At 52.0% G+C, this 20,854-nt stretch overlaps 1 protein-coding gene across 6 annotated transcripts in view; it reads left to right on the top strand.

Annotated features, from left to right (window-relative positions):
• BANP (BTG3 associated nuclear protein) overlaps positions 1-20,192 on the top strand; it is a 105,420-nt gene extending 85,228 nt beyond the window's left edge. For all 6 annotated transcript variants that reach the window (XM_026004967.2, XM_026004966.2, XM_026004965.2 and 3 more), the window contains 2 exons: positions 16,001-16,144; positions 19,560-20,192. In XM_026004967.2, coding sequence (XP_025860752.1) covers positions 16,001-16,144; positions 19,560-19,631 — 216 coding nt within the window. In that variant the 3' untranslated portion in view covers positions 19,632-20,192. The remainder of the gene's footprint in view (positions 1-16,000; positions 16,145-19,559) is intronic.
• Positions 20,193-20,854: the final 662 nt, after the last annotated feature.

The following is a 20,854-nucleotide window of genomic DNA, read 5'->3' as shown; positions in this document are numbered from 1 at the left end:
CACAAGGTGGCAGGGTTCCAAGAGGTGATATAACTGAAGCTATAGACCCGCCAGCCCCTTTGATGACCCTGCCTTCTTTATGGGTGGTGTGGAATGTCTGTGCTGTCATCTGGAGCTGGAAAGGATGAGGCAAGGAGGGTCACAGCATCTCTCGGTATCCCCTCTGCACCCAGTGTGCCTTGACTCTGAGCTCCTTCAAGGGGGGGCCCATGCTGTGCCAGGGAGGGCTCAGCCTACGTGTACAGCAGGGGTGCAGGAAGCATGGGCAGCAGTGGCAGGACTGCAGTGAAGGACACCTAAGTATTTTTAGGGAGACCTTTACTGGATGAATCACACAGCACATTACGGGCCCCAGAAATGACCCTCCCTGTTTGAGCTGATGGGTTGAGGGTAAGTCTGTCAGCACCAGTGTCGTGACCTCAGGCAGACAGCAGCCCACCCATGTGGCACAAATCCACATTAAGAAACTTCATGGGATTTATTAACGGTGTGCTTTGTTGGGGCAGTTTGGCTGATGATCAAAGTCGGATGCATTTTTCTAATTATATGTTGTGAAATAATCATTGAACTGCTGAAAGTCTGAAGTCTTTTTTGCATTTACAAAGTCTTTTTTGCATTTACAAAGTTTAGATTTTTAAAATTTAAACTTATATAATTTCTCAGATATCTTTTCATTCCATTTATGTCATTTCTTTGGGAGTTTAAGAAAGCAAAGCACAGCCCTAAACATGTATTCATGTGACTAGAAATAATGCTCCAAGAGCGATCTGTTTTTGGATAGCTGGCCGCCACTGGCTGCCCTCCAGTTCATGTTGGAGCACCGCATCCGCGGCTCTTCTCTGCTTGCTGGGCTCTTCACCCAGGGACAGGCACTCAGTCCTGAGAGGGCGCCAAGGCCTTTTTTTCTTGCAGTTGATCCTAAGTTGTTGTTAAAGATCAAAACACAACCAAGAACAAGGAGCTAGAGGTCACTTTAACCTTGGACATCATGTAGCAGGGTTCCCAACCGTGAGTGGGGAGCCTCCTGCCCGCAGGGCTTCAGGCACCCCTTTCTGGGGCTGGACATGTTTTCTCCTGCATCATAACGTCTCCTGTGGCATTCCTGGGGAGGTGAGGAGAGAGGTTCAGGAACTAGGTGGGTGTTGGTACCTATTCTACATGTGGGGACAGGATTATGCAGGGAGGTAAAACCCGGGACGGATCCCATGACCCCTGAAGCCCCAAACTGCCTCCAGTTCTCTAGAACAGCCTCACCGCTACTGTTGCCACTGCCACTGCCACCACTTGGGATTGAGAGGGATTCTTTATTTTCTTGAGCTGTGTTCTGATCTATCCTCTCTACTTAGGACCTTCTGAGTGCTATTTGGTGACCCCACAATGGCAGTACTTCCTTTTAGCTTTTAGCACAGTTCCTCAGCATGTCTGCTATGGGCTGCAGATTGAGAAAGGTTTAAACACTCACTTTGTACCAAACTCTGTTGCTAGGCAATATCCTATCTGTTGAAACATTGAAATCTGGGTCAATTATTTCTCTACATGTGGGAGATTTTTAGCCACATGGGAAATCCGTAAAACTTGGGCTTTAGTCATGTTGCTTAGACCATGAATCACAGAATGGTTTAGTACTATTTCAGCTAGATGTGTGTTGTGATACTATTTTTTTTTTAAGTAGCTGTACCTAATGTTCTAAAATGTGTATGAGAAAAGTTTAATAGGTCTATAAGCTAAACAGTCTCCATTGACGTGAACACCTGGAGAGTTTTGTGTGTGTTCTGGTAGTAAGCCCATCTCTGTAATGACAAATGCACCAGGCAGGCACACAATTTGTTTGTATCAAAGCTAAGCAACACAGCGATAAATTCAGGCTGTTCCCACTGCCCTTGTGAGGTGATTTTACCAATACTTAACAATAGCTTGGCATTCTTTAAACTTTTAAACCTCTCTTGACTTCTTTGGCATTTGTATTCCTCCTTATACTTGACAGTAAATTTTAGTAGCTTTCAGAATTTTTTCCGTGAAATGGGGCCTTCTAAACTCAGCTGGGGAAGAGATTAGCAGAGACAGGAAGTATCCAGCATTTTATGTGCACGACTCTTTTTGAAGTGGGTGAGAAGAAGGAGCGTGGATATGTAGAGAATGTGTTGTATGTGCAGGAGGTGTGGGTGGTGGGGGCCGTTGTTGTCTGTGGCGGTAAAGGAGTGTAGGATTTCTGCAAGGTGCGGTCCACGATAGATGGTTTGCCACAGCAGGCAGAGCATTCTCCACCTCACAACAGCATACACTGTGTCACTTCACTTCTCATAAAAACGTTCCTTTCAAGAAAATATGTTTCTGCATTGCATGCCAGACACAAACAGAAATCTTGGAGGACCTAGGTAGTTCAGGGAATGAATCCCTTATGGAAAAGCCTTCCCTAACTAGAGATGGTGGAAAATATAATTTAAGCTTATAAAGGCCAGAGCAGAATGAGTTTGGTATTGATTAGTTCCAAAAATATCCTAGAAAAGTCACAAAAACAAGTGTGCATCTCCCGTCACCTGGTTGAGGAAGCCTAGCCTCCTGGCTAGCCCCGAGTGCGTACAGGGCTGTGGGTCACCCCATGTGAGGCGGCTGGCCTGGATGGGACACAGGGGCCACTGTGTGCCCTGCTGCTAGCTCCAGGTCTTAGGAATCGTCTTGGATTCCAGCAGAGGCTTGTCATACAAAGTGACATGGGCTGGCTGCAAGCGGGTGCAGGGCACCAGGAGGTGGTTCTGGACTGTCTCAGTCTCTGAGCAGCAAGGATAGTCATTTCAGTCGCCTCAGGGGGACAGCCTGTCATGTTTCCCTGCGGTTGTCGCAGACCAGGCTGGTTCATGCAGGACACAGGGTGGGAAGGATATTATGATGCTTTCTTGAGAGAAGTTGGATGCACTGGTTACTTAAATGTGTGTTTTCAGAATTGTGTGTAGCTGGAACGAGGTTGTCTTTGAGTGGGTTACAAATAGTTGAGGCTGAAGGAGCTTTACCTCAGAGGTACTCCCAGCTGTTAGGACAGAAACTCTATGCTGCTCATGCACCCATGGCCCAGCCTGAGCCCCTTGGGATGGAATTCATATCCAGGTCTGGTGCCTCCAGTCAAGGAGGAGTCTTCAAATCAAGGGCAGACCCTAAAATCATTTTCAAATATGTTTAAAAGGTTAAACTCTAAATAGTTTTAATACCATTAGGTCCACAAATTTTACTCATTTCTGTTCCTTACAGAACCCAGTGTAGTACCATGCTATTCTTGATAATTGTTGGTAAATGAATATGATGATAATTATTCCAAATTAGCTGTTGGTTATTTGTAAGATATAAGTAGGAGGCATTTTGAAACACTTCATTTTGAAGCTATTTAGGAACACAGCCGTGCATTCCCTGGTAACTTTAATCATGAGTGACAGCCTAGAAACGTAGAGAGGTGTACTTATTTAAAATTTACAGCTCAGTAGGCTGAAAAATCGTGACTTCTGAGTAATTCCAGAATTTCTTTTTGGTGGGATCCAAGTTGAACTCTCTCTGTGTCAGGGAGGCGTGCTGATTTCCTTGGGCCTTTCTGCCATGGTCTTTGAAATGTGTCCATGTCTCTTGTAGGTAAGCCTGGTGTGTCATGGGGGGAGCATCCCCATGCCTGGACGGACAGTGGGAGCCCACAGCCTGTGCCATCATGCCTGCGATTTGGCTGATGGCACAGAGCAGCTAAGAGCTCTCTACACACAAGGGTTCTGTTCCAGGTGCCATCCCCCCTGGGTGACATCTGCTGAGAGGAAACCTGCTGCCCCAGAAATGGGATTTCTGAGTTTCTGGCTTGCGGAGGGAGGGTAGATGGAAGGGGGCCTCCTGCCATTGCATGGAGTTCACTTTTCCTTTGTCAGAGGTAGGGTATGAAAGAGGTCATCTCTTAGGACATTTCATCTCTGTTCTCTTTTTTTTTTTAAGATTTTATTTATTTATTTATTTATTTATTTATTTATTTATTTATTTATTCATTCATTCATTCATTCATTCATTCATTCATGAGACACAGAGAGGCAGAGACACAGGCAGAGGGAGAAGCAGGCTCACCGTGGGGAGCCCATTGTGGGATTCAATCCCAGGACCTCCCGGGATCATGCCCTGAGCCAAAGGCAGATGCTCAGCCACTGAACCAACCAGGCAACACCATTTCATCCCTGTTCTGATCACACCCGACCCTTCCCTTGTGCAAACTCAGGCACTCTGACAGCCCTCCTGCATAAAACCCAAGCCTCTTCCCTGCCCTCCATGTGGCCTCGGGGCTTACACTATAGAAGGGACAGTAGCCAGTGGAGAAAGCACTGGGGGATCAGGGCTGGGAAGGCGGGTGACATTGGTCTTAAGGTTTGGAGACCTCGGAAACATGTATTCGTCCTTTGAGAAACGAGCAGGGAGGGCCATGGAGGGTCATGGAGGACCCGCCCACTGGCCAGCATACTTGTGAGGCATGCCATGTGCCGAATCCTGATGGATAAGATACAGGAGCCCAAGTGATGTCACACAGAGCCCTTGAACCATCACATGACAATTACCGCAGAATAAAATGTTTTCAAGCCCAGGATACCTTCCCACTTTTCTTTTTACTTGCTTCAAGAATGCACCACTGAGTATTAAATTCACGGTGTTTTCATGAGGAATCTTTATTTAGAAATCATAGGTTCATTGTGCCTGGAGGCCTGGTTAACAAAGGAGCGCTGCTGTGTGAATGGGCTGGTGAGTGACTTCAGAGCGTACTACATGATTTCGCTCACTCACTGATCTGGGGAATCTGGAGGACAGTGGAGGGGAAGGTCCTAGTGTCCCTCCTCAGGAGCCTGTGATGAGTACAAGTGTCCCATGGACAGAAGGTACGGCCCAACAGGACCATACCGTGCTGTGTGCACTTACGCACCTGCAGGGAGGAAGCTCCATCCTGGACTCTGTGAGGATTGACATTTAGAAACCTACAACAGCCCACAGCAGGACGGTGCAAATGTCAACATGAAGACGTGTCACGCGATGCAGAGCAGAGGTCAGTTTCTGACCCAGGAACAGATCACACGGTCTCTGTTCTGAGCAGCCAGGAGGTTCCTTGTTTCTCTCACCTGGGTACTGAGGGGAGTACTTGGAAATCCTGGGTGAGATACCCTCCCTGGAAGGATTTGTAGTCCACAGATGAAGCGTGAGTGCCCCTGGCTCTGGGCTAGAAAGAGAGAGAGAGAGAATCTGAGACGTCCAGTGTGCGGTGTGCAGGAGGGAGGCGCCAGCAGACTGTTGGCTGCTCTCTGCATGACACGTGTAAAGGGTAGAAACATAATCTTGGAATGGTTTTCACGTGCAAACACATACTGTCACTTATTTTTAAAATTCAGGCCATTGTTTCATGGGGACTCCCAAAGCAAAACAAACAAAAAGCTTGTAAAGTGACCCAGACTGATTTTTAATTCCGCTTTTTCGTCTACTCCTGTGAGCTTGTGCATTTGCTTTCAGCATCTGTTCTCACTTCATGTTTCTGTGTCCCAGACGTGTGCATAGCACTGGACACTGTGCGCTTGGCGTCAGGGACAGTCCTGTACTCGCCACTTCGGGTTGGCCTGTGCTCTGCATTTGGCGTTGTAGCTGGAGGATGGTGAAGATGCCCACACACAGGGGATCTTATGATGGAAGCCTGTGGAAGAGTAATGACAGGGGCCCACAGTCCAGTGATAGCTACCCCAACTGTCCGTGCATGTGTCCCCCTTCCAGGAGTGGCACCGGCAGAGGGACACAAGAACCTCCCAAGTCATGTGCCCGAACTCAGGCCGCCAGCTACAGGTGTCTTGAGGAGGTTGTGTGAGGGGCCCGGTTAGCGGGAGCTTGGCTGAAGTCGTAGCAGTAGACCAGCAGGCGGGTCTCTGAGAGAACGCTTGTCCATCTAGGATGACTCTTCCTCGGCACCCACAGGAGACGTGGGCAGTGGTCAGCAGGCGCTCTGGCAGGAGACGAGTGGGCCTAAGAGACACCAGAGCCCTGCAGCTGTTTTCTCCTCGCTGCGAAGGCTGAGGTGGCAAGGCTTCTCCTAAACAGTCTTCCTCAGTGTTTCAAGCCCAGTGGGATGCTGGGGGCTCCCAGCCCCATGGCTGGTGTGCGGTTGCTCTCTTCACTGTTCACGGACAGTCTCTGGCCATGTGCTGTGGGCTAGCTGGGCCGGAGTTGGCACGGCTGTGCTCAGAGCTGCTTCTGTTTGCTTGTATTTTTACTGGCTTGTGGACCCAGCTCAGAAGTTAGCCTCTGAGGCTCCATTTCCTCCCTGGCAGAGTGGAGCTAATGACAACAAACAACATGACATCTCTGCCAGATGCCCAGTGCTACAGACTTGGGCTGAGGCCCCAGGACCCGGCCGGTCCTGCTGCTCCCAAGCAGGCTCCTGGACTCTGACAGTCCTGCTCACACTTAGGTGGAATGATGGTTGATGACCAAAATATTACATATGTGACCCTGATACTTGTCGCCATCGGCCGCTCTCTGGAGCAGACCCGCTATGGCTGAGCACGAGAAGGACATGCCTGGGTCTGGGCCACTCTCCTCTGGCTTCCTGTGGGTTTGGCCAGTACACGGTGCAGGGGGCGGGAGCCTGAGCTGGGGCACCACTCAGCTGCATGGACTCCCCTTCAGGAGGAAAGTCCCCCGCCCTACCACCTGGTTATTTGTGCTGCTGGCTTCCCGTTTTCCAGGCACAGTGCTAACGTGAGCATACCATGGGCCATATTGGAGCACATTGGAAAGTAAAATGTGAACTCCCGCCTCTTGAGCGGCCCACCGCTGGCCAAGTGTGAAGTGTTACTCTCTGAGCAGTTTTAGTCTTGGACAAAGTTGAAAGACATTCTCTACACCTGAAGTTACACATCTGCACCGTGTCTGATGCCTGGGGTCCATTCATCTCACCTTGAGCGCACCATGCGGCCACATGGTTCTCAGTGCAAACGTGTCTGAGAGCGGTGCTCTGTGCCTTAAACTTGTGGGCACTGCTGCTCCCGTGTGTGGGCACGCGAGGGCTGGGATGCCGGGCTGGGCTCCTGCTCCATCCCTGGGATGCCTGGCCCGGGGACCCTCCGGACACTGGGGCCCATGTCCTTGCCTGTCTATTTTCTACTTTCTGAACCCTGGAGGTTAGAAACAAGGTCTCACCCCATCCAAGGGCCAAAACAAACGCTCTGCAAAGTCTCTGGTCGAGGTGCCCTGAGAGATGTTCCTGCTGGAGTTGGGACCCAGGGCCTCACTAGAAGGGTTTTTCCAAAATTGAACTTAAATCGACTAGGTCTCTGAGGACCATCCATGAGTGCACAGCGTGTCTCAGAGGTCCATTCCACTGGAACATCCTAGAAAATGAGTGACAGTGGGTCTGAGCCCAAGACTGATGTATCCAAGGTGCCTGTGGGTCCATTGGTGGGTGTTTTCTCACCGCCATCTGTCCGGTTGTCTCTGAACTTATTAATGCCTCGGCCACCCTCTTGCCAAGCCAGCCCTTGTGGTGATTGGATGGTGATTGGAGGGTTCCTGAAACTCCCATCTTATAAGGATGTCTTACCCATGTCACTGGGAGGAAGGGTGTGTGTGTCCTCTGCCTCTGCATGCCAGCAGCTCTCACCACCAAAATGGTGACTGCAAATGGGGCAGTTTACACAGCAGCCCCTGATTTCTCACGGTCCTGGAGGCTGTTGGCCTGATGTCAGGTGTTGACATGAGGGCTTCTGATGAGGACCCCCTTCCTGGGGATGTACTCACACGGCCTTCCCTGGTTCCCATGCACAGACACCATGTGTGTCCCACTCCTGGAAGGGTGCTGGTCACATCCCAGGCTTTCACCCTCCTGACCTCATTTCCAGACTGTCACACTGGAGGTTTGGGGTTCCACACAGGGATTTGGGGGGGTACACAGACATTCAACTCCTAGCACTCAGTCTCTTCTTGGAAAGAATTGGGCTGCTGTGACCGATTTCTCCTATGGGCACAGGAAGGGAGTTTGGGCCTGGAAGCATTTTTGGCTTCTTGTCCCAGACAGCTTTTGTGTAGACAGTAACCCTACTGTATCTTACTCCCTCACCATGGATTTTCAGACACTGCCACACACAGGCAGGTCCTGGGACAGCACAGCCCCAGCGGGGAGTTGGGTCCAGTCACCATGTACCCTGTGCTGATTCGGGTGAGGAGCATGCCATCAGCAGTTGAGAGGAGGCTCCCTTTCTCCTGCAGACTAATTAGAAGTTGGTCCATAAGAGGCCAGTTCTTAACAGAAAATGGGAATTTGGCTTTTTAAGAGAACGTCGCTTGTTTTGTCTCAGTTTTGGCAGCTTTCTCTTGATGGTCTTTAGGCGATGTGCAGTCTTCAGGTTTCTGCCAGGGTCCAGCTGCTCTTCTCCCCGGCCTGGCCCTGACTACGTTCTTCCCCATGAGCTTCGCCCAGCGGTATCTTTTGTGCGCTGGCTATGCTTGAGGCCTGCCTGGACCCAGCCAGACTCAGCCCCACACCTGTCAGGTATCCAGGGAGCACACATCCCTGCTGTTGGGGATAAGGAGAAGGCTGCCCTTAGAGCCCACCCGGAGGACCTGTGTATGAGCAGCCAATCATGATGAGGGGGAGGGGAGGAGCTGTCAGGATGTTCTCTGGAAGCCAAAGGCCTGAGCTCAGTCAACTAGAAAACTGACCAGGTGGCCCTCAGCGTGGGGTTAAGGCAAACCACCTGAGAGTCTGAAAGAGGATTGTCTTTTCCTGAGTTATCATCCCAAAATCTGTGACCACCACTGCTTGGCTTCAACAGAAATGTGTTCTCTCACAGTGGGGAAGCCAGAGGTCCAAAATCAGGGTTCTTGGAGCTGCATTCCTTCTGGAGGTTCTGGGGGGCATCTTGGCTGCCTCTCCAGGCAACCCTGGGCTGTGGTGGCGTCCCTCCACTCTGTGGTCACGTGGCACCTGCCTTCCCATGTCTTGTCCAGATGTCTGTCTTCTTAGGTAGACAGTTGCCATTGGATTAGGCTCATCTCCTGTGTGACTTCTGCTTAACTTAATCTCATCCTCCCAGACCCTGGTTCCACATATATAGGTACTAGGGGTTAGGATGTGGACATTTCTTTAGGGGGATGCAGTTGGAGGCACAGCTCCCCTCCTCAGACCCATGTGCCACGGAGATGTGTGGTGAGCCCCGAGCTCTGCACCAGGGAGCAAGGTGCTCTGAGGTGACAGGTGCTTGGTGAAGGAGGGGCCTTGGGGAGATGCCTGCACCCACCCCCTATCTCCCTGTTGCTCTGGCTGTCCTTAGATTGTGGAATAGGAAGGGGCGGTTTTTTGTACGTCAGGGTGTACTTTGAGCCTCGGCTGTAGGGCCAAGAGTCACCTCTGGAACTAATCCCAGAGGCAAGGAAGTCATCCCTCGCTAGGCCTTCTCTGGTGTGTGATTAATCTTGCTCAGTATAGAAATCCATTTCTGAACCTTTCTTCTCAGGGTAGAATAGGAACAGTGCACGGATTGAGGACACAGCACCCAGTGTGGGGAACACGCAGACGCTGTTAGCCAGCAGCTCACTGTGAATATCTGGCCACATGAACAGCAGACCCGTGTGTGTTTTACAGCCTGATCAGCCATTCACATTTCCTGGCTTCCCCTCACGCTGGGAGGAAGTAGGCTGGCATCTGTGGTCCCTAGAGCACAGACCTTACGAGTACTTCCTACTGAGGTGAACTCTAGGAAAGATGTCCTTGCCCCTTGCAGAAGTTCTTTCTTTGACCCTACACAGCAAACACGAGAAGCTTTCTTGTTCTGCAACAGTAAGTTTTCTGAATTAGAGCAATGACCAGAGCCATGGGATGGGGTGCCGAAGCATCATGCACTTCTGTGGCTGGCCCTCCAGCTCCTCATAGTCCTGGAGGGTGCAGGTTGGCAGGCTGGGTGCCCCCTGCCACCCCTCCCTTCCCCAAGTGGTGGTGACCCACTAGCACACGTTGCTGACACAGAGCTTTCATTTTCCTCCTGTTCTTTGTCACTTGCTCCCCACCCACCCCTTGTGCCCCTTCTGGAAGCCAGGGGCCTGGAACTCCTGGGAAAAACTGAAGGTCTTCGGATTTGACTTTGGCTGAATTATTAACCCCACCCCAATCTACTGGAAGGTCTTAAAGCACATGGTTAAGATTTGTTCCCAGGAATGCTGCCTTATCTGGAATGATGGGAGATGAATACCAAGTATCTCCAGACTTCCGCTTCTGCTTTATTGTATTTTTTTAGGTTTTGTTTGCTTTTCCCCCAGATTGTGTTTGAGGTTTGTGCCCTGATGCTGGGATGAGCTCCAGAGCAGACAGCAGAAACTGCAGTTACTGCTGCTTGCCACACAGCATCTCTCTGTGAGCGGATCTGGACGGTGGCTCTGGGGCAGTTCCCTGCGCCTCTGAGGAACGACCCCAGAGGAGTGGCCTTATGTGCTCATTTCTGACCATGTGCTCATGAGTGACTTGCCTTATGAAAGGATTTGCAGTAGAACCTGGGAAACACGTGGCTCTTCCCATCAGACGGTTTAAAAGCTTAAGAATGATAATTCGTTCTTGGCATTTGCTGTGCAAATATATGAAGAAGATTTGGGGGCTGGTGGAGCTCCTGGCCAGTGGTGATTTGGGGCATCCCTGGGACGGGCTTCCCTCTCTCAACGCCTCATGCTTTTGTCACGAGGAAGCTGCTCATGAAGTAACATCTAGATTTGAGAAGATTGGCTTCATTGATGGTGTTCCCTTAATAGGCTGGGTGCAAAAGGTGATGTCAGGAACGAGTGATCACGCTGTTCCAGGACACCTTCGAGGTTCGTGTCTCATCTTTGTTCCTGGCCACACACACGTAATTAAACTGCGTTGAAATTATCTTGTGATGATAGGAGAGTCTGGGTTTGGTTTTTTTGTTTTGCTTCAGTTTTTTTCCATCTGAGCAGATTCTTGGTTGGATTCAAAATTTTACATCTAAACATTACAGGAAAGTCCTTGGACTTCTTGCGTTTATTTTAGGCTTTGCACCAGTTTTGCATTATTTCAGTTGGGTATCAAACAGAGTTTCAAAATTGGCAGTATATCGAGGGAAACCAGATGTGTGCACTTAAAAAACCAGTGCTTTTAGATCTAGGATTTGCTTAGTGGGCTGCTTCAGATGCATGCCCTCTGGGGGGCCTGGGGGGCACATCCTGAGGTCAGCCACAGGCTGCTGGCTGCTGGAAGCCTGGAGGTGATGCTCCTGGCTGCTGACCTGGGAGCCCACTGCATTCCTGTTAGATTTTTCTACATTCCAGAGCCTGTTTGAAAAGGTTGCAAACCCCAAATGAGTGGGAAGGAGCCGGAAACTCCTCATTGGAGACTTCTTGCTCATTCTAGAGCAGGAGGGGGTAGGTGGGGTGCTGGCCTCCTGTTCTCCCAGCAGATCAAGGATGGGTTGTGCACTTTCAGTGGGCTCTTCTCGGGGCACATACTGATCCATGTCACAAAAGCATGTGACCTCATTTTTTGCTGCTCTACGTTTCAGATTTGATGTAAATTGGTTTTATTCTTCACTAGTTTAAAATGAAGTCCAAATCTACACATTGTGTCCAGCCTACTATGTATTTCAAGAGGCTGCTTAGAGCTTTGAGGTGCTTTCAAACCATAGGCAGTAAATCAGATTCTGGTGGGATTGATTTTTGTAGTGTTGTTTTCATTTTTACTTATTTCACATGTGTTAGCCTCGTAAAACACAGCTGCCTCAAGGACATAATTGCTGGAGCGGAGGCACAGCTATACCTGGAATGTCCACTCCCTCCGGGCTGCCTTATGAGTGGCTCAGGCTATAGAGCCTCCCTGAGGCCCCCTGGGGTGACACCCACTGGGTCCTCACCTCTTAGCCTATGTCTCTCTTTATGCCCCAGTCACTGCCTGCTATGCGCCAGCCACTGACACCTTTCTGTGCCCTGACTGCGGGCTTGAAAGGAGGGGTCCTGCTGGGGCTTCCAGGTCATCCTGCGCCGAGCTCCACCCAGGTAACAAGGTTTATTCTTTTATTGTCAGATGACACTGGCTAAAATAGAAACTGCCCCACAAGCCTGATAGTGAGTGGATTTTCCTCCTCACCCCACAGGGGTGCCTGTCAGTGGTGGCTGCTGTGCCCTCTATACTTGAGCTCTTGTAGGTTCTTCTAAACACAGAGCAGTGCCACATCTTTACCACCTGCTCTTAGTAAGTACATACCAATCGCTGAGAAACCAGTGACCTGTTACTCGGCTGTCCCTTGGTCTGACCTTCTAGAACTCCTCCTTCATGTGTCATCCCTTTAGCGGAGTGAGAACGGGCTCTGCTGTGTGTAGGTTCAGTGCGCATCCGGAGGCCTCCTCAGGCAGGCTATTAATGTTGTTTTGTGGATCAGGGTAAGAGACCGTGTCTCCTCCTGCGGACGTGGGCAGAGAAAGGTGTCAGCTGTGTTTTACAAGACTAACACATGTGAAATAAGTAAAAATGAAAAAGAAGAGAAAAAAAAAAGGGAGATGAACAGGGTGCTCTGCCAATGAGGAGCTTCAGTGGCAGGGAGCCTGAGACCCTGGGCAGGATGCTCAGTGGGAAATAGTGCCAGCTTCATCTCTCTTTCTTCTTCCACAACTGAGCTTTAACAAAATCTCATCTTAAAAGAGCTTTCCAAATTTTGAGGACTACCTGAAAAGCATCCCAAATTGCTATTTGTGAAGTGCTGTCTCTCTGCAGCACGAGGCCCCTGTCAGGGTGTCACTGCCAGTGGGTGTCTAGAGGTGTCTGCGATGGGGGGATGTGCCCTTCGGGGGAGCTGAGGGCAGCCACAGGAGGAAGCTTGCAAGCCAGGCAAGGCCGGGGCCACGGGAGGTCACAGAAGACACTGTGAGACCTATGTCTCGGCTGCTGAGCTCTCTCCACAGCCGGCCCTGCTCCCTGTGCTGCAACCAGCCTCAGCCTGGGTCTAGTCTGAATAGGCTTTCCGTCCACTGAAGGGGAAACCATGCCTCCCATCAAGAAGCCTGACTCCCTTCAGGGCTCTCACTGTTCCCACCTGAAGAACGGTGTCACCTTCTGGTCATGCTCCCGGCTTCTCGCTGGGAGGGCCCCGTGGGAGGGTTTCCTCTGTGGGGTCTGGGGTGCAAGGACGGGCACGGGCACTGACAAGGTGGCTGGAAGGCCTTTCCCGCCAGTCCTGTGCGCTCACTGACTTTTTGACTCCTTTCCATTGCCAAAAGCAAACCAGTGCGGAGATGGGGAGGAGGTGTGTTGGGATGAAATCTCAGGTGAAAACATTTTCCCGTTTTTATTTTTGTTTGCCAGCCAGGCTGGTAATGTGCCTGCTTTTGTTATCATAATGTAGCTTGTTGAGATTCTGAGCTTTTGGGCGTTCTCATCCTCAGGATTTAATCAATTCTGGAGACCGTGTGAAAAGTCTTGTCACTAGTAGGTTCTGACAGGAAGCGGCTCACCCCCAGGACACCGTGAAATGCCCCATGTCACGGGGGTTGTGGCTCACAGCCCAAACCAGAGGAAGGCAGAGCCTTCTCAGAAAACCGTTTCATGGAGGCATGGCTTTCATTAAAGATGGTTGATAATTTGACCTGAAATCAGCGTATTAAGGGATCTTGCACGACACGTGGTGGTGACAGAACCGTGACTGTATTGCCTAACGTTTTGCTCCCGTGTTTCAAGACATTGCATAGTTTTTACATTGAATCCAAGATCTAGCAAAACTGTGCCAAGTGAGGTTCACCACGGGGTACCAGTGACAGTTCAGCCCCTCCTTTCCCTCCTTCAGCCACCAAAAGGCAGATTAATGTGTGGTTTTTGAGAACCCCCTTCCTTTCTATCTTTCCCCTGTCCTGATCTTTCCTTGCTGCTATGGAGCAGAGTTCCTGCCGCTGTGCAAGCTCTGCCCTGCACCCCAAACCTCACCTAGTGGGAGCGTGCCGCACGTGATCCCTCCCCAGCTGAGAGGCTGCCCATCTGGGAGGAGCAGGGGCAGCCCCTGCCCGAGGCTGCCGTCCCGTGGGCCGTGTGGGGGCTGCCTTGTGGCTGCAGAAGCCTAGCTACAGAACTGGGCCAGACTGGGTCTTATTTTATGACCACGAGAAGTTGGTGGAGAGTAGGTCTTGGGGAAAAGAAAATGTGAGTAATACAGGAGACTTCAGTTTTCTCTAGTTTTTTCAAACCTCTCTTTCAAACACTCATTGGTAGAAATGGCTCATGATGGAAAAGGAGCTGTTATTGTTGGGTTAGCCCTTGGGGAGCGAGAAGCCAGCTCCTTGGAAGGTGGCAGCTGAGGAAAGGCAAGCATGCTATGTGCGTATCCTGTGGCTGCAGGGACTGGTGGCCACCCGCTCATGCTCCATGGTCAGGAGGTCCACGTCCAGCTTGGGCCTCCCGCGGCTGAAGTTAGGGTGTCACAGGGGTGTCACCACCCGGAGGCCCCAGGGGAGGGTCATTTCCTGGCTTCCCCAGCCTCCAGACCTTCCCGTCCTCCATCCTCCAAGCCAGCAGTTGCCCAGAGGGCTCCTCTCACATTGCATCTCCGTTCCTCCGAAGCTAGGAAAGATTCTCTGCCTTTCCAGGTGCCTGTGTGAGGCTGGGCCCGCCCACTAGCCCAGGGTTGTGCACGTGTCCAGGGGTGCTAGCCTTCCTAGCACAGCTAGCTGGTATTAGAATGTGCAACTGTCTATACATGGTTTCTGAAGACACAAAAGGAAAAGTAGTTAATAACTTTCTTCTATTCTAATACTTGAATTTACTGGGTATTTTTTTTTTCCACCGAAACGTTCATATTTAGAGAAATAGAACTTTTGCTCATGGAAGACCTTAATGCTCTTTTAAAACTATAGACTCTTTTATACACAGTTGATTTGTACCCAGGCCCGCCTTTGCCGAAGTGGACAGCCCCTTCTCCCTCAGAGTACCCCCACCCTCTTTGCTTTGTGGGGGCAGGCAGTGGTTGGGCTGGTCAGGAAGCATGCTCATCGTTGTCCTGCTATGGACCAACAACAAGAATCTGGAGGTGGGCGGTGGATGCAGCCCGAAGTATAAACCGCCACAGTTCGTGGCCTCGAATGCCTTCAATCCCACCTCCCTATCTGGCCTGCGGGGCAGCAGGGTGTCCACCCACCTGCCCGGCTATTGGAGCACCAGGTGGGGATGCCTCGTGAGTGGTGAGGTCATCCAGAGCCTGTCTCCGGGGTCCTCTTCTGCCCCATCCTTTAGGGACAGTCCATGGTGGAGTCCCCCAGGGACTCGGTCTCTCCCGTCCCCTGGTGGTTCCCCTGTAGCCACCAGAGTGTCCGCCTTCCTGACGGCAGCTCCTCACCCTGAGCTCTCCCTGTCCCCTAACTTGCACATATTTCTGCTTTGCTTCCTAACTGTGTTCGTCCACTGTCAGGGAGCTTCCCCATCTCCCGGGCTGTTAAGCGCTCCAGGGGCTCCCCAGAAGAGCCAGTGAATGTGTCTCGTGCATGAGTTGGGATGTGATACCACCTCCAGGCTGCCCTTGGGGTCTCTCCAATGAACCTCAAATAGTGATTTCCAGAAGGGTGTCTGTGCTTCAGCCTCTCCATCCCACATCCCACTGTCTCCTTGCCAGCCTTCTTGGACGCCTCTCGGCCGTCTCTGAGCTTACTCTTTGAAAGCTTGAGCTGGTTGGTCTTTTTCCTAAGAGGCGTGAAAAGCTGTCATTCTGTCCACGGTGTCTGTGTTGGAGGGAGGTGTATCTGTGAATCTGACATCTGTGGATGTCCCAAAACAGCTTGGTCACACGTGCGCATTCATACGTGTACACCTTCACGCGCGTACCCTTACCGATCAGATGCAGTTCCAAAGTGACTCGTGAGACAGGTGGACCCCACGGTGTGGAAAGTGGTCCTGGGTGATCTCCCTTGGTTCACGTGTCCACCACAGAGTAGCCCCCGCCCCACCCTCTGCTGTCTGTGCCAATGGTGGTCTGCTTTGTGTCTCCAGGTGCTGCAGGGGGCCCAGCTGATAGCCGTGGCCTCTTCCGACCCTGCTGCTGCTGGGGTGGACGGCTCGCCTCTCCAGGGTAGTGACATCCAGGTCCAGTATGTCCAGCTGGCACCGGTGACTGACCACACCACTGCGGCTCAGGTGGGTCCTCTTTCTGGAAATGGACGCCCTGTCTGTGGACAGGTCCTGCAGCTTTTGCAGGTGTGAACACAGCCTGGGTGTTTTTCCTTCTCGTGTTCTCCCACAAGGACAGTAAATTATCATTGGAAGGCATGGAAGTCCTCATGTTTTGTAAAGCCTGCGGTGAGGAGTTAGATCCCCGTCCAGATACCAGTGTTAGGCCAATTCTAGAGATATTCTGGGTCATGTCTTATCTCAATTCAGAGGCAAGAATTAAGGTATGTCGACCCATGTCCTCAGAACCAGCTCTTGGGAACTGCAGAACGTGAGGGTCCCCGTTCACCGGAGGCCTCATTGCTCCTCTGAGAACAGCAGGGCCCATCCCAGGGGTCAGCACTCCTACAGACCACGGGCTCTGCCTGTGTAGCCCCGGCCCCCACCCGCCCCAGCTCTCGGCCTTGATCCTTTTCCCAGGGGCAGCTCATGGGTCCTTGCCCTAAGTGGAGGAGGTGCAGGAGAGCCCTGGGCGGCCGGGGTACCTCCCTTGGTCCTGAGGGCCCTTTCAGGCCTGGTTTCCAGCCTCCCGCCTGGTAGCCACAGGGCCTTGCTGGGGGCTGCTCGTGCATGGGGTGCAGTTTCCCCTCCATTCCATGTGTGCTTCCTCAGCACACCACCTGACTGGTGAGCACTGGCTGCCCCATGAGCCCTTGCCCCTAAAGCCCTTGTCATCTGGTTTTGCTGGACTGTGAGTCTTGTCCCCGTTGCCTGTCCACCGTGCTTTCCCACAGTATGGGGACACTTGGCATCCACTCACTGTTTGAACCCCTCTTGAAATGTCAGATAAGGAGCTGCTTCTGTGATACGACGCGTCTGGAGTGGCCCCTTAATGGGTGTGCCTGGCCAAGCGAGCAGCATGCCCTCTCCTGGGCCCCCCATGCTAGTGCGAAGAGCCTCCTAGAAGCCGCCTTAGGGGACAGTGTACTCTCCATCTCATAGGTTGATTATAGAATAGCTGGGCCTGTCTCTGAGAGTAAGCTAGGATGAGTCCTGAGAGAGTGGGGGGTCTTCCTTGGTACAAAGCTCAGGCTGTAGGTGGTGGGAGCGATAGAGGTGCCTGTTGCCTGTGTTCTCAGACCTTGTGGCTGCTGCTATAAGTCGCTGGCCTTCCTGCTGAGACCGGGGTCTGATGCAGGGGCTGTCGTCTGCTCTAACCCAGGCTGGTGGCTCCTGCCCACCCCTCTCCCCTCTGCATCCCGGCACCAGGGAGCCACATGTATCTCCATGCCACTGGCTTGTGATGCTCAGAATGGAAGCCCCAAATTTCCATGCAGTGCCTCTCCCCTTTCTCGGCTCACACGCTGCTGGGAGGAAAGGAAAGTCTCCTTTGCTTGCTCATGAGGTGGCTGCTGAGGATTGAGCTTGGAGTAGCCAAAGAGAGTGCCCCAGGTGACCCTGGGACCAGGTGACCAGCTGTGTGAGCTTCTTAATCTCCTCATTCATAGTGAGGCGTTGCCCCTCTGTCCCCCCAAGACTCCTTTGGCCACTCCCACGTGAATGGCCACTGCAGCCTGGGCACGTGTGGGTCCATCTCCTATGTGGCTTTTGTGCAGCAGTGACCACAGAGGCCCACTCCACCCTGAAGTCCACTGGAGCCAGCAGTACCAGGGGGCAGGGGAAATCTCTTTGGCTGCCTCATCTGGTATGGTTTGAGCATAGCCTGTCCTGGAATTAAGGGCCCCTGCAGGCCCAGCTCTCCTCACGCGGGGTAGCTGGCATCTGATGCCCACGTCATAAGTGGGGTCAGTGCGCTGAGGTGGTTTTCTTCCCTGCTGCCTGGCAGGCACAGATGGTTCATACAGTGGATGTTCATACCTGGGGTGCTGTGTGGTGGTTACTGGACTGTGAGTTCGTGATCATTCTACAGACTTTGGAATTGAGGAAGGCTGTGTCCATGTTAACCCCTTGCCACCTTGGCTTCTTGTCTGCATTCCTTGTCTCTTCCTGCCTGGCACGTTTGTGGGACCTGCTTATTGGAGCGTGTATGGGAACAGGCCAGAGAATATCTGCGTCCACAGGGGTGCTTTCCGTGGAGGACACCCCATTGGCCTGGACTCCAAACAGCCGGCCATAGAGCAGCAGGGCGGCCCCCAGTGTGGCCCATAGCGCGTGTCCCTAGGACCTGCACCTCCCATCTCATCCCCGCCGGTGCCTCCTATAGACGGAGGCACGTCTGTCTCTGTCAGCATGCAGGCCCCCCACTCTCATTGGGTTCACTTTCAGTCTGCTGGTCAGACAGCGTCACGTTCCTAAAGTCATTTCTGGAGAAGGGCGGGTCTGGCTGACGAGAACCTCCCAGGAGCCCCAGGGACCATAGGGGGAGTCTGGCTTTGTAGAGGATGGGCTGCTCCTCAGTAGGAGGCCAGGATGCAGGCGCCCACCTCATCTGTGTGCCACCTTCTGCTTGCCTGAGTCCAAAGCTGCTTTCCTGGTTGTTCATGGGGAGGGGCTCTCTACCCAGCCTGTAACCCCCTGCTCCCTCCGCTGCAGCCACTCCCTGCTCACTCCACTTGACCTCCCTGGAAATCTGTAGGGAACATCCGCTGTCTGTGTCCCAGGTTCATCCTCTCTCCTAAACTAACCCCTACTGGTCACGCCCAGGGCTCTGCAGGCTGCGCAGGTGGCACACATAGTAGGCCCTGAAACAGCAGTACTCCTCCCTGCTCTATGAAGCCCCATGTGCAATCCTGGGTACCATGTCTCTGAAGTAGAGCCTTATGCCGTAGTGTGTGCTGCCGCCACGGCCCTACAGCTCTGGGTTTCTGCCCCTTCTTCCCTCATGTCCTCCCGCCTGGCCCCCCCAAGCAGGTTTCCTTCCAGGGCAGCTTGGGGGATCCTAAAGAAAACCCCCCAGTTAATCTCTGTTTGAGGGTCTATTCTGGTCGTGGATGGTTGGTGACTTATTCTAAATAGAATTTTTCCCTTTCTTTTAAAACTGTAAAAATACATTTAAAATTCTTTTGTCTGTAACTCGTTGATTAGAACTTCTTTCATTAAAGAGAAAAAGGTAACTGCCCCTCGGGTTTTTTTGGAACAGTGGAACACATTTTATAAGAAGGCATAATGGTAAATAGGATGGTGCAGCCACTTGGAAGGCATCCCCCAGGGGTGAGCAGGGGTGAGACTCTGAGCTGCAGACACTGTGAGGAAGGGTGGGTGGCGGAGGCGTGGACAAACTGAAGTTCTGAACAGAAGGATCATGGCCCCTGAGAGTCCTCTCCCAAAGCAGGGGTGAGCCTAGGGCTCTTGGCCCCTCCCAGCTCCGCTCTGTAGGTTTCTTCCAGGCACGAAAGCCTTTGGTGTTTTATGAGCCGTGAGCAGCCTGGACTTGCACTAGTAGGTACTTTTATAGAAAGCCCTCGTCTCTCTCCTTTTGCAGACGGCTGAGACCCTGCAGCCCACCCTGCAGCCTGAAATGCAGCTTGAGCATGGAGCCATCCAGATCCAGTAGGCAGGACGGGCTGCCCACCCACAACAGGACCTAAGACAGCCGCTGCTGCCGTGCTCAGTGCTGGCTCCAGCCAACCACCCTGTTCCACACGCGCCCTGGCCCCACGGCTTTGCACGGAGGTGACCGCACATGTTCTGTTCAAGTGCGTCTGAGAGCCTCACCGCGGGGGAGAGTCCCAATGAATAGAAGGTGACAATAACAACCACCGTCCCCACCAGAAGACCCTTGAGTCCCACTGTTGACGTCCAGAGAAAGAGCGGGGAAGCATAGTGTGGATTGCATTAAGTACATGCGGAAAATCAAGAACTGGTATTTTTCTCTGTTCAAACAGCTTTTTTTAATTTGCTATGGTGTTTATAACAAAAAAAGAAAATTGAAAAAAAAAGTGGAGTAGCAGAAGCCTTTTGCTGTGTGCTCTGTTCAGTGTAATGAAAATAGGTATTTGCAAAAGACAACTAACGATTTTGACGGAAATATTGCTTACCTACTTTTCTAGGGGGAAATGCTCTCAACACTGTTAATTATGCATTTCTAATGAAATAAAATGTATTTATGACCACAGAGCTTTGTGTCATTTCCCCAGAGGGGATGGTTCCCCAAGGCCGGCCTCATTCCTGGTGGGTGCTGGGGAGTCCGCCGTGCTGATGAGAAGGTTATGGTTGTGTCTTCCAGTCCCAGCAACAGGACCCGAGTGCTGGATGTGGTGTGCCCTCTCGGATGCAAGCACCCCTGATGCTGTGTGAGCCCATGCCAGTGTGCAGCAGCTCCCACGAGCAGACCTCGAGTGACACATGCCTTTTCCCACCCTATAGTTAGAGTCCTGGGGGTCCCTAGGGAAAGGCACACCTAGAGATGTACACCTGTCATGGGAAATTTTAAAAAGAAAGATCGCTCCAAACAGAAGTCCCAGAGGTGGTTTTGTGTGGCCTGTGCCTGGCGCCGGCTGGCCTCCCCATCTGCCATGTTCTGGCAGTGACGTTAGTGGGGTCTGGGAGGTACCTGCCACAAAACTGTGCTCACTGACTTGGACTAGCCACTCAGTGCTTTCTCCAGAAAGGATTCAAAGTTGCTATTCCCCAGCAGCCGCACCTCTCCATGCCATTGCCATTCGGGGTCACCGGGCTGGGTGAGTGGCGATGGCAGGCGGGGAGAGCAGCCCCTGAGAGGGGGATGACGTCTCTGCATCTCATGCCTCTATCTACCCTCCAGGGCTGGGAGTAACC

This window comes from Vulpes vulpes, chromosome 12 (genome assembly GCF_048418805.1).
Source record: "Vulpes vulpes isolate BD-2025 chromosome 12, VulVul3, whole genome shotgun sequence".
NCBI classification, from domain to species: Eukaryota; Metazoa; Chordata; class Mammalia; order Carnivora; family Canidae; genus Vulpes; species Vulpes vulpes.
Note: the sequence above shows the minus strand (reverse complement) of the source record. Positions and strands in the feature narration are given on the sequence as shown.